General features: G+C 43.8%; 1 protein-coding gene across 2 annotated transcripts in view; it reads left to right on the top strand.

The window, feature by feature from the left end:
* Positions 1–6,808, top strand: part of REPS2 (RALBP1 associated Eps domain containing 2) — a 98,107-nt gene extending 91,299 nt beyond the window's left edge. For both annotated transcript variants that reach the window (XM_072852743.1, XM_072852734.1), the window contains exons 16-18: positions 2,113–2,258; positions 4,339–4,444; positions 6,216–6,808. In XM_072852743.1, the coding sequence (XP_072708844.1) occupies positions 2,113–2,258; positions 4,339–4,444; positions 6,216–6,284 (321 nt within the window). In that variant the 3' untranslated portion in view covers positions 6,285–6,808. The remainder of the gene's footprint in view (positions 1–2,112; positions 2,259–4,338; positions 4,445–6,215) is intronic.
* Positions 6,809–13,820: the final 7,012 nt, after the last annotated feature.

Raw genomic sequence — 13,820 nt, 5'->3', positions numbered from 1 at the left:
TGGCACTGTTCACGGGGCCTTGCTTAGGGATGCAGCGGCCTTAGCAATGGCTGTGAGCCTTTCCCCGCTCCTGGTCACGCTCTCGCCGCCTCCTTCCACCAGCCCTAGCCAGAAGAGGTTTCTGCTAGGGGGCAAACGCATGTCCTCCCCGCTCCAGCCCCTCCTGCAGCCAGGGAGCACCTACAAGACCTTTGCTCAGCACAACCAAGAACTGTTGGCAGGTGCCGTACCTAGTGCGTACCTTGCCCAGGGAGCATCATCACATTTCTTAGCCTAACGGGGGGCACAGACAAATGTCTGGTGTCATTTCCTATATGCGATAGGGCTTTCAGGGCAGCGCCCTCGCTCCACTTGCGCTCACCGCGTGCTACTACTAGCCTAGCCCTGCTTCTTCCTTGCCCTGCTTTGCAGCCCTGCTTTGCAGCCCTGCTGGGGAAGTGAAATCCTTGTGGTCCACCTACTTCATGCTCACCCTCGTCCCACCTGGCTCCCTAAAATACAGAGAAGCTCAGGCTGTGGGGTGCAGGAAGCAGGTTGCTGGCGCAGTGCTCACCCACCTTCCAAGGCCTGGTGCAACAGCAGCCGGCCAAAGAGCCCCTGCAGAGGGCTCTGCTTTTAGGTGTTGGATCATTTCTTCCAGTATTGCGTTTGAAATGGAAGAGGGATTTATCTTACGGATTTGGTAGGTTTTTGGCAATTCAAGTTAGGCTAGGATTGTGCATTTGGCATCCCACCAGTTTATAGTTGTAGAAGGCATACACAAGTTCCTCACTTGCTGTACGTTGTGTGTTTGCAGGGAGCTGTGCATTGTGCATATGCATAGGATTTCAGAGCACAGTATTACCTGAGGTTGGTGCAGTGCTGATGTGCTGACGTCCTGATCAAAAGATCTCATAATATTTTTAGATTTTTTTTTTCAGTAATGGCAGAACTGTTTTTTAATGTTGAAACCCCTTGTTTCCTTATAATTCTAATTCCTTTAATAATTGTAATCTCTCTAATACTAATTATCGATGGTCTTATGTTGGTTTCATTCTGTATCACTCATAGTAGTCTATTCTGCTGAGTCAAGCTGCTTACTACAGTGTGGGGTATTTTTCTTATGATTGCTGGATCATTAAATGCTTCCTCATTTAATTTTTTTCTTATTTTTATTAGCATTTGGCCAAACATAGTAAGGAAGATAGTCTGGCCTAGTAAATTGTCCACTGTGCAAGTGATAATAAAATTTGGCCTCTGGTCTTGACTGTGACACTAAATGTATAACCTTTGTCAAGTCACTTCATCTTTTTGAGTCTTAGCTTTCTCATCCATGAAATGGGGCAGTAATAGTTATATCCCTTGTAAAAGAGATCTAATAATAAAATACACTGAAAAGGATATATTTATATTTCAGGTTTACAGCAGCTATAAGGCATTAAAACTACTGGTTGCAAAAGAAAGGATGTCTTAATTTAAAATAATGAAAATGCTTTTTACCACTGAAGTCATAAAAATCCAAGAGTCTTTGTTTTACCTACAAACCAGACTATTTCTTTGATGTAACTTATCAAGAGAAGTAACTGGCCTTCTACACTTCCAACATGTTAATTTTGCATGGATAATTTTATACATTTGTCTTGCTAAGCTATTTTCACGTAAGAGAGGAGGGGAGAAGGGAGAGACTCCATGCCAGATGGGTGAGGTAGTAAGTTGGGATGCAAGTGATTGATTATTGATTCTTACCAACTGAGCATAATTAAAAAGAAATCTCGTTTTGGTTTTAATGCTTTTGGGTCAACTGGGGGCTAGTGTATGTATTTGTACCCCTCCCTCCACCCCCCACAAATGCACGCAGAGCTATACAATCCAGTTCTGAAGAGCCTGTCATCCAGATGAAGACAAAACACCAGTATAATAATTTCATTCATTAAGAGGTTGCAGGACTTATTGTTCCTTTTTTCAAAGTCAGAAACCTGAGAGGCTATTACCAAATTTGAATTAAGCTCTGTACCACTTTAAATTATGAAATCTTAGGCCAGCTGTCAGCAATTTCTGTGTCACAAGTATTCCCCACCCTAATGATGGGATGCATATGGCCTGACTTCATGTTGCTGTGCTTCTCCCTTGCAGGAGGTTGTTCTCGCTCAGCCGCCCTCCAAACCCGCCCGCAGGAAGCTCCGGACAGAGGCGCAGGGGCTGGAGACCCCCGAGCTTTCTCCCACTATAAATGTGACTTCTTCCCTGCCAGCAGTCAAGCCTCACCTCCCAGTCCAAAAGTAAAAACCTGTACCAAACTGCACCATGAGATCTGATGTGGCAGGGTTTGCTCTTTGCATAATTTTGTGCTTAATAGTTCTGGTTTTGAGAATGCTTCACAAGCTACAGGTCTCTGACAGCTACATCTGTCTTCTCAAATGCAGACTAAGTCTGTAGCAACTGTCTAAGTTGGTAATATTTGAGTGATAGCTTCTTCAAAGGTGTCCTACTGCTGTAGCTGGTAGACATGTCTGAAGAGCAAGCCTAGCTGTTCAAGCAGCATCTCTAACACAACTCCTTTTTGCTCTGTGGGTGTGTATTTTTGCCTTGCACATATCTTCTGGAATGTTGCTCATTCATGTGGCCAGATACGACCAGATAAATGCCCAGGAAATTGAGTCATAAAAAGCTTGATGTTGGTCATATCCTTGTGATATTTCTTGATGGCAAGGCAGGTTGGAAGTGAGCTCGCCACTGGTATGAGCTGAGCCATAGACCACTTGTGATGATCTGATAATTGCCAAATCCAGTGTGTGTTGTTTGGTCACATAAATGTAGCTGTTGAAGCTGTCAGCAGCAAAGACTTGTAGGGATTTCACTATATATTTATTTAATAGCAGTGGAGAAGGGGTTGTGCAAATGGTAAGCAAAGGCACTTGGAGCCCTATTGGGTCTATACATCTCCCTCAACTGAAACAGTGTGCAAACATTATAGCCTGCCTTCACTCGAAGCCTTGCAAAGACATCTGGTTCAGTCTGAAACAAAACCGAGCTGTCCAAATCAGTTGAGTGGTTCTTGGCAAACTGTTTATCAGTAAACTGAATCTGTGCTGCATAATTGGAGATTAGAGTAAGTAATAAGACTCCTAGGATGCCCTTAAAGTGCTATTTTGTGCTTTGGGAGTGCATATTCCGTAGTGGTTCAAAGAAAGATAACAGCATTTGTTAGCGTCTTGACTTAATCCTGTCTTGTCTATATCTTTCCTAAAATGTTTAAATGACCACAGAGGTATATCTCCCTGATTCTTGGATTTTTCCTGCCATTATTACTTTATAGCCTATGGAGAGTAGTTTGAAGCAAAATCTTGAAGCGGAAAACTGACAGTTCGCTGGAAGATAACAGCATAAAGACCTGCCTGTGCTGCGAAACAGATCCTGTTGCAAAGATCAGTGCCATCAGCTCTGTGAAAAGAGCTAATGGGGACTGTGTACCACTATGCACCTTATTTAAATAGGGCATCTGCTTTAGATCAAATTTGTCATTAAAGGGTTCTTGATGCCTCATGTAAAACTTTAAAGTAATCTATTTGGAAAAGGGCTTGGATATTCAGACAGCATTTTCTGTATTTTCTTTCCTTTTTCCTGTTGTTACCTCTGTTTCTTGGAATAGGTTGGTTCTTATGTACAGAGCTGTCTCTTTTTGTACCTGTCTGCCTAACTGTAATTTCCTCCAAATCAGTTACCATGGGCTATAAAGTAATAATAATAGGAGAGTAATCTTTTCTTTAAGCAGCAAAAGAGATTACAAAAGTCCATAAGCCATCTACCTGTTCCTGTTTGTGACATCAGATGGTTTTGATGGAAATGACTGCTTTGAATGAAAGAAAGATTAATTTTTGAAGTAAAGAAACATCAGAATCAGCAGTGCCCCCAAAAATCTGAGACGGTATTTTCATGCAGATGTCCTTTCTTTCCGCATAGAATGATTTTTGTATTTTCTGTTAACCACTCCTGAACCTTTAAACTCTGCAAGTGTCTGAAAATAGCTAAAGAAAAGAGCTGCAGTAAGTACAGCTATGCAGGGATTATTCTTAAGCTGAATCAGAATGCAGTGATTTTGAAATAATTGAGAGTGCCTGAAATGTTTCTGTCATTCAGGTTAACAGGTGTGACTGTTTTACTTTCAAATAATCTACCTGATTCAGCCATCTCATTTCAGTGTTACATTTTTCTTCTCTTAAATGTGTAGTTTGTACCTTGGCTTTGAAGTGTAGTCCAGTGTGTATAGAGTACAGAGGCGCAAAATGGATGGCTGGTCTTCTGGCATCAGCCACTGTTGAGGCTCTTAATTGAAATGTTTTGTATTTATCTGTCTGGCAGACAGTCTTCCAAGCAGAAAAGGGCTATTCAGACCGCTATACGAAAAAACAAAGAAGCCAATGCTGTGCTCGCCAGGTTGAACAGTGAGCTCCAGCAGCAGCTGAAGGTAAGGAATGCATTGAAAATCGGTGACAAAGCTCCCTGCAATCAGTTACGTGTCACCTCCAGCAGAGAATCTTGTTCATCCTCTCAGATGAAACCTACTGTGTTATTTCCTGCTTTCTGGAAGGGAATAACTCTACTGTATGTGTGGGTAGGATGAGGCTTTCTGGGAAAAGTTATAACCTATGGGCCTACAGCTCCACTGGCAGTTAGAGCAAGTCTAAAGAGTGAACTTTGTCCTTCTGAAAAGTTTGATAATGTGATGGTGTCACCTAGCGCAGAAGAGCAACTCAAGCGTAGCTTTCTTGTCTTCTGATCAGTTGTGCTACATAGCTGTCTCCTGGAGTCAGGCATTAGGTATACATGGACTGGCTAAACCATGCTTTACGTGAACAGCTAACACTGATTTTTAATGTCTGCTGACTTGTCTTTTAACATGTTCTGAAGGGGCTGTTTTCTTATAAATACCAGTTGTGGTTCTTCTGTTTTCTCAGTCCAAAGGTAGTACAGACTTCAGTTTTTCATCTGCTACAGCTTTTTCTTCCTTGCATATTATGAACACACTTGTGTGGAAAGGGAGGTGAACCCCCAGTTACACTATGTCTTGACTCAAGGTGGAAGTTTGATTCTGTGTTCTACTTTGCTTTAACATAATTTCTTAACTGGCTTTCAAGGATGTCCCCAGACTGATGCAGGCTGGATGCTCTGTACTGAAATCATAGCAAAATATAGGACAGCGATTGAAATAAGCACAGAGATGAAAGCTTTTAATGACAGCACATTGCCATCATTCCTTGGCTCAGGTCTTATCTGCTTCCATGCACTATCTTCAGCATGCTTAAACTCCCCGACCTTCACAAAACAGGGCAGTGCTGTTATCTGTGTTTTATGGTAGGGTGAAGGAAGCATGTAAAGACAGATTTGCCTGAGTCCACGCACGAGCAGAAAACTGAACTTGTCCTTCAAGTCGTATTGCTGCCTGGAAGCTTTCTGATGGAGCAGGGCCTTTATGTTTTTATAGGGACCCCTCAGGCACAGCTTGCACCGAGGCACGGGGCGCGTTCAAGTGCACTCCCAGGCGGGGGCTGTGAGCCTGCCCAAGCGGGGTACCAAAGCCTGGAGGAGTCACAGGTCAGCCTGGCTCCCACACGGGCTGGGGAGCCCTTTGACGGGAGGTCAGCAAGAGCCAGGTGCCCCTCAGCACAGGGACAGCCTTGCGACCAGGAGAGGCTTTCCCAAAGTCGCTGATCCCCAAAGCCTTCACAGTTAGTTTCCGACTGAGACTGGTGATCTTCCTGACACAGCTGCCAAAGAAGTAGACTGCAAAGCCTGTGTCATCTTAGAAAGGCTGAGTCTGGTTCGTTTCCAGAAGGGAAGAGGTTGGTTGCGTGAAGCAAAAATTCTCAAAAAGCAGTTTTGAGGGAAATGTGATTTCAAAATAACCTCATTTTCTTTGGTAAAATTGCCAACCTGTGGCCAGGGTCGCTGCATCCCAAGCTGTTCCACTGGCCAGTGGATGACTGCTCCTCTCCGTGATCACCCGAGCAAGTGATTGAGCCTCCATATTGCCCCGCTCTAAGGAGAAGGCAGTAGACGGCTGCGCGAGGTGGCTGTGTGGCATTGGTACAGTGTTTTGAGACCGCAAGGAGAGTTTCTTAGACAGCAGAGCCCCGAGCCTCCAGTCAATGCCAGCGGTTTGCCTGGCTGCTCTTCACCAGAGTGGGGTGGTGCAAGCAAGCATCCCAAAAGTTACAGCACATCTCTCCCTCCTGCAGGAGGTTCACAAGGAACGAATTGCCTTGGAAACCCAGCTGGAGCAGCTACGTCCTGTCACCGTCTTGTGACCTCCCGCACCGCAGTGCAGCGGCAAGAGCGGAGCATGCGTCCCAACAGCCTTGCAAGGAGAGGAGTGCGGCGCGGCTGGGCAGAGTTTCCGCCGAGGTGGTGGCAGCGGGGGGGACTGGCTTGTCAGGTCTCCCTTCACCCCGCTGCGCGCGTTTGCCTTTGCAAGTGAAGAATCATAGAGTCATAGAATCGTTTAGGTTGGAAAAGACCTTTAAGATTATCGAGTCCAACCGTTAAGAAGGTACAGAAAACAAATGCCTGACTGCCGGATATTTCTTTCCTCCCTCTTCCCAGCCTAATGTGTAAATGCAGTTTATCACTGAAATGAATAACCTGAGAGTATTTTATTTATGTAAAGAGTTCCTGATTTATACGCGTTCTGGCAGCACCTCCTGCCCTCATCATTAAGAGGTACAGCATTCCTGAATTCTTGCTTACTGATGTTACTGATTCCTGTAGGATTGTATCATGGTAGAGTACCTGTGGGTTCAACGTACTACAGGAATAAAACTCACTAGACTTACAGAGTCTTTATCCGCAATCACATGTCAGATAATTATTTTCTTAGCACTGTTTATTATGCAATCACGGATGTATTTTAATGTTAGAGAACTTGTATTTTATAAGTTCAAATCATATGAGAGAACAGTAAAAAATACTAAAATTTAATTATTTTGGAAATTAAAAAAAAAAAGTATGTTTTTTGAGCTATAACTGTTTCTGATCACCAGTGTTTGATCACTTGCTTGCAACTGCCAGTGTCTCTGCGTACTTTTAGCATGTTTGAGATCACTGGTTTATAGCTTCTTTTTCTTCTTCTCTTTTTTTTTTTTTTTTAACCAACAGTGTGTTTCTAACAAGAGGTTAAAAATGCATTCTGGGCATTTTTATAAAAGCTGTTCTATGTACATTCGTATTAGTCTGCTTTGTTGTCTTAATAGCTGCTGATTTGTTTTAAGGATGTGTACAAGAACTGTATTTCCAAAACAAGAAAGATAGCAAAAGTGCTATATATGAGGTTATAAAATGTGTGATGGAAATAATTGCCCTCTACAACAGGCTTTTGTTAAGGTTCCTTTGCACCTCGCTGGAGGTGCTACTGACAGGGTGAAGCTGCTAATGCCCATCTGTTTTCTAAATGAAGAAGCAAAGATTAATTTTTTACCTGGGTGTGATCCAGGGCCAGCTGAATTCCGTGGGATTTTTTTCTGTAGATGCAGTGGTCATTGGCTTCAGTCTCAGTTCTTGCAATGGAAGCTGGCTAACTAATGTTACTTTATTTCTTGGGCCGGTACTCTTGTATTGGATGACTTCAGACATAACAATGTCAGCCCTGCTCCCTCCATGGATATGATATGTGCTTCACTGCAAGGGAATGTCACCTACCTGTTACCCATCTTAAACATGACGCTGCATGCGTTTCATATCCTGTTGTTCACTGACCTAATTTAAGTGTACGCGTTCACCTTGCAGAAACGGCGCAGCAGTTTTTTACCGTCGTTGGCGTGATGCTTTCTCCCTGTAGCTATAGGATGGCCCTAGGGCTGAGAGGAAGGAGAAGCAGGTTTGAAGCAGCTGGGTAGCCTCCCTTCAGGGTGTATCATGGAATGGCTGCCGTGGGGTATCAGAGGACACCAGAGCAGCCAAACGTTTTGTTGAGAGATAAGACAGACATCAATGGAAATGTTTGAAGTGATGAGGAAACAGCCTACTTTTGCTGAAAGGGATATGCATGTGGAACATGGATTCAGAAGTCTGAAGGTGAAAATAAGCATTTGCAGAATTGTTACTGAAAATCTGGTTTTGTAACGCACTGGTTTCGATTCAACTAAACATCACTATGTCAACAAGCCACAACCATTTCTCTGGATTTGGGACTTCTTTTGTGTGGTTGTTGCATAGCTGGGGTCAGACAGCCATTCCTGGTCAGTGACAAAATGCGAGAACTGCAGACTTTTCCGGGAAGCTGCCCACAGCCAACACAGCCGCTGCCCTCTTGCTAGTAGTGGTACTGTTGTACTGTTCAGAAGTTATCATCATTTATTTCATATGTTCATAACACTGAGTCATTCCTGAAATTCTAATGAGGTTAAGTGCTCACTCTTTGTTTGCTTTTTAGTTCTTACATTGTCATTTGGTTAATAAGCTCCTACTATTCGATAGGAAATAATCATATGGCACGTTGGTTTTTTATTTTATGGGTGATTTTTTAAGGAAAGCTTTTCAAAGATTACAAAAAAGTGTGCACATTGCATTTTTAAGGCAGTGGAGGACTTTTCCATGTTTGATGGGAGCTTCCTCTAGAGTAAACCCGAGTTTATTTCACTTGGATTGTTCATGGAATATATGCTGTTCAAAGGAAGAGTGGAAAAGTCTGCTTTATATGTCTTTTTCAAATGTCTCCCTTCTGACTTAGAGTTTTTTTTCATTCACCGGAAATTAGGATACTTGGTTAGCCAACCGTGAAATATTTACTCAGTTGTTACTCTACCACAGGACTTAATATAAAATCTAACCATCCCTCCATTTTTAGGGATGCAATCAAATGCTCCACACAGCTTCAAGACCTAGAGTGTGAGTTTATTTGTATTCTGTTTGGTGAAATGTTGGCTGTGATGATGATACGCTACTTCACACAGAGGGTAAAGCGAAATATTCAAGGGGAAATGTCAGTGTGTTATACATACAATGCAGGAAATTATTCTTCTGTATCTCTCAGTACTTAAGCATTCATGATAGCCCATGCAAAATGAAAAAGTGTCTCTGGTTTTGGGGGCTGTTAGCATTTTGAGAGGGAGAGGAGAAGGCATCATGAAGCTATAGACAGTGCTTCTGGCAGTTGCTGCATACAGCCACGCTCATGGCTACTATTAACAGACCCTGGCTGGTCAAAATTCACATCTAAACCCAGTATCACAGATGTTCTCAAAAAATATTTTTCCTTTGGAAAAATGTGGATACAGCAAAGTCACCATTTCTTGCAGAAACCTTTAGTTTCTGAAACTTTGGATGGGAGATGCTCCTAGACCCAAGACAGACCATCTGGTCAGAAAGGGAGACCTCACAAGCAGTTTGCTCAATGTTCAGGGCACTTCCTTGAGCTACAGGAGAGTGATCAACTTTAAGCCCCTGATGTGCTTGACCCAGAACAGCAACTAGGACCTGCCTGTCCCAGCTTACGGCCCGACCAAGGAGCGAGAGCAGCTTCCCACATGTGAGGTCTCACTCTCCTCAGTTCACGGTTTCTGTAGGTGTTTATGCAGAGCAGAACATGGCCAGCAAGAGAGGATAACTGGGAGCAGGAACTGGAGCATGGCTTCCTAGCATCTGAGAGGATGTGCAGACCATGAACCTGATGCCCCTTTCTAAGTCTTCAATTTCGTGCAGCTGTTCTGGTTTGGACAACTAAATATTTCTGTCTGCAGGGCAGGACTAGGCAGAGCAGATAAGGATCTTCCTCAGCGTGTGTGTAAGTATGCACTCACGTGTCTTCCTTTTGATCGTGCATTTCTTTATGGATCTGCTAGCGTTCATATCACCTGATACCTTTCTATGAAATCTTGTTTCAATACATGGTAATTCAGTGGTGAAAAAGGAAAAATGCCCAGCTAAGTGTAGGGGCTGGTTGCCTTTGTAGATCAAGCCATTTTTATTTGGGCCTTTAAATATAAATAATGACCTGGTAATTAAGCAAGGCAAACAGTTTCCATTTCAGAGGCATTCCTTTAGACAAACTGCTTGTGAACAAATATTAATCCTTCATGATCAATGTCCTTCTCCTAGTTATTAAATTTGTACCAGGATGCGGTGGAAACATTACCACCTCTTTCCAGACAGTTCTCAGTTCTCTTTTCCAGAGAGTTTTGCTGACGTAGCAAAAATGTCAGTGATTACTGGATTCAGCCCTGTTATTGGTAAGTTGGTGAATATCCTTTTTAACTCAAAAGATTATCTCCAAACTGTTTTTATGTGTGTGGCAGTAGTTTTGCTGCTGGGAATTCAGTATCCACATCGGGGAGAGGAACTTGCTCGGCTGTCCTCCAGATGGTCCCAGCGTGACGCTGCCAGGGCTAACCAGCGCGGGGTAGCGATGACTCGCACCGTAAAACAACCACAAAGGGATGGTTGGGACTTGGAACCCTTCACAGGAAGCATTTGGGATGGCCATGATATGAAAATTGCCTTTTGGTGGTGTATAAGCTGCTTTCCTCCCAGCTGAGCTTCCAGATCCAGAGAAAGAGAGCCTGTAAAAGTTGCTAGCCAGGGAATGAGTGGCATCCGTTTTTCAGCACCATCAGCCCTTCGGCCTTCAGCACACACGGTCCTTGACAAGAAAATACACGGGGTTATAAAAGAGGAAGAGAGGCCCTCATGAAGCCACATATTCTATTGACTGAAGAGTAAAAGTATTTTTTCAGGAAAAAAAAAAAAAGAAATCTAAGTGATGTAGTACCTTTGAGAAGAGATGATGTATTTTGAAGCTTTTTTCAGTTATCTTCATGATAATGTGCTATGAACATATGCATTATGTTTTACTCTGTTACTGATTTTTTAATATAAAAAAAATCGTATTGCAAGCATTATTGTTGTTAATCTAAAAAAATACCCTGAGGCCATTATATATTTGAATTTTAACTTATAAAGTAGATAGCCAGATTTAAGCAATTTGTTTTCACAGCTGCAGACTGTCCACGTGGTAAGCTGCAAAATGTATAGTGTTCTATACTATGCCCATCTAATTTTGGAAAATGTATGTGATATGGAGCTGGGTGCTACATTAAAATAAAAGCGTCCAATAACTCCAAATTGCCTTGCTTTTGTGGTTTATTTAGGATGTCGATTGTGCAGACCTGCCAAGAGAGCAGAAACTGTGACTCGCTGTGGAAAAAATACAGCGTTGAAATGGCTGACCTTCAGCTATGAAAGATGAAATCACTTATGTTGGGATTGTGTGTACGCGAGAGAGACAGAGAGAGACTTACTTAAAGTGAAATCATATTTCCTTAGGCTTCAGTTAAGTCAAAACTTCGTCTTTACTTTGTCAGGCCTCGCTTTATCAGAATTCAGGCTTAGCTCCGTGATTAAGCCCGAAGAGGTGCACCCTTTTCCGACCTGGACGGCACCACCACGGAGGAAAAGCCCTTCCAAGCCTCCAGCAGACGCTGGGTCGGAGGGTGCCAGGCAGGGAGAGGACTCGAGCCGTTCCCCCCAGCACCCCTGTGATCAGTGTTTTTGGCCCCTCGTCAACGGCAAGTGCTGAAATTAAACTGGGAAAAGGAAAACATTTGAATAGCTGGCCTTCCCGGGCAGGGAGCTGGAGGGGACGGTGTACTTTTCCTCTTTAACTAGTCTGATTTTTAAGAATTATGTCACATCTATCCAAAGAGCAGGGCTTTAAAAGAGGAAATAATTAGTGATAAATTAATTCTTACAGCATTAAGCCATGACAAGGGATGTTTTATTGGCCTAAAAGTATGTCTCCGGTGCATGCGAGGCACAAGGCCAAGGCGTTAAAAACTGGTAAATATCCTGTAGGGAGCTATTCTGCGTCGGCAGCGGGATGGATTTAGACGGCTCTTCCATTCTTAGTTTTTACAGTTAGATGGTACTCTGGGGTGCCTTCATGCAATTCTAGGCTGGCTCTCCATATTTAAATTCACGTTCCCAATAATCTTTCTTAAAAATTAAAAGATGCATCTTCCTGCTCTAGGAAAAAAGTTCTTAGTGGAAGTAGGAAAGAAAAGAAATAGGAGGAGCTTCAAAAGTCCTTTTTTATCCTTCTGCTGGTTTTAAGGTAACGCTGCTTCACAAGCATGCCTGCTTAGATGGGATGCTTACATGGCTTCTGCAGCAAAGCAGAATAAAGGAAAATTAACAAATGAAAAATTTCCCTGGGTTTCCATAGCCCATAGCTGGATCAGAGCTCTTTCACCTGCTGGTCTCATCGCTCCTCCTGTTTTACCTCCCCCGCCAGCCCCCCAGCACTGCGTGCCCTCAGACGAATGCACCTTGGAGCGGGAGGCCTTGGGTGCATGAAGTCAGCTTGCGGCAGGCGCTCAAGTCCCCAGTATTCGCTCAGCGCCCACCATTTTGGGCATGTGTCTGGAAGCAGTGGCATTAGCTGTGCCATCCCAGTAGTCCCCCTGCTAAATGCTGAATCGGTATTCCCAGTTAAATCCTGAATTGGTTTACGTTTGATTGCTAACTTAAATAGCACAAGCTAGGAAGAACGTCTTACCTGAGGACGTTTTGAGGATGCTTTGTGCATCAGAAATGTGATGGGCTAGACAAGACTAAGGCTGTATACTGCATCTAGTTTAGTTTTTGCAGGAGGGAGGGAGGGAGGGAAGAAGGGGATTCTTGCCTTAGCCAGGGTGCTCCCACAAGAAACATCTTTTTTTTTACTTCCCATCCTTGCTTCACGTAGGGAACTTACTCATCACTGTGCTGTGGTCTTCAATGAAACGTGGATACAACAGCTGGCAAATGCACAGGTAACGTCTCTCTGCCACCAGGACCCTTGTCAACGGCAAGAGCTGAAATTAAACCGGGAAAAGGAAAACATTTGAATAGCTGCGGAGCTATTCAAATGTTTGAATAGCTGATCCCCTGCGGAGATGAGCAGTAGTGGAGCAGTGATAGCATGCCCAGCCCGGTGACGGCAAATGGCATGCAGAGCCCAGCAAGGAGGAAAGCAGAGAAGGAGGCAGTATGTCAGCTCTGGTGGGACCACGACAGAGGGAAAACGTGACTCGGGAAAAGTAATCGTGCTTCTGAGATAGCAGGGAAGTAGGTACACCTCCACCACTTGCTCCACCCCCACACAGCAGAATAACGTGTTTAAAAAAGCTCTGCTGGACACCTGGCTGGCAGGAGGCTTGGCTGTAGGACTGCTACTTGATGCACGAGCTATCCCCTTCCAAGGTCACTTAAGGAATTCAGTAGTTCATGCTGTCTTTCACAGGTTCAGGGTGCGCTAAGCCAGCGATACCAGTGTTTGGCAGAGCAATACAAAGGGTGCATTGTTCACTACAGTTTTCACGCTCTTATCTGAGAGGGAAAAGCCAGCACATGATCTCACCTGGGTCTTGTTTCCCAGCCCCGTGCTGTTCCTAAAGGACACCGTACACTCAATGAGAAATAATGGCTTCCTGTGCCATTAATGAGTTCTTAGAGCAATTTCCCTTCAGAGTAATCACCTTGGGTGATGGAGGTGTGCAGTTCCAAAAGCGATTAGCCCTCGGGGAGGGCCGTGCTGGGAGGCACCATGCTCTGCCAGCAGAAAAGCAACTCCCTTTTGGGTGTCTCGGCTTGGACGCTAAAGAAGCCAGTGCTGCCAGAGTCAGCAGTCACTGGAAACTATCAGCCAAAATATCTCCTGGGATTAAAAGAGTCCTCCTTGGGACAAAGTTCGTTTCCAGTGCTTCGTACCATACCACATGGCAAAAAAAAAAAAAGAAAAAAAAAGAAAAAGTTGGTGCTTTGATTGCTCTCCGAATATGTGGGTAATTGTGTTATTCAGGTGCCTCTTCAGG

The sequence above is a fragment of the Ciconia boyciana genome, chromosome 1, assembly GCF_034638445.1.
Source record: "Ciconia boyciana chromosome 1, ASM3463844v1, whole genome shotgun sequence".
Lineage (NCBI taxonomy): Eukaryota > Metazoa > Chordata > Aves > Ciconiiformes > Ciconiidae > Ciconia > Ciconia boyciana.
Note: the sequence above shows the minus strand (reverse complement) of the source record. Positions and strands in the feature narration are given on the sequence as shown.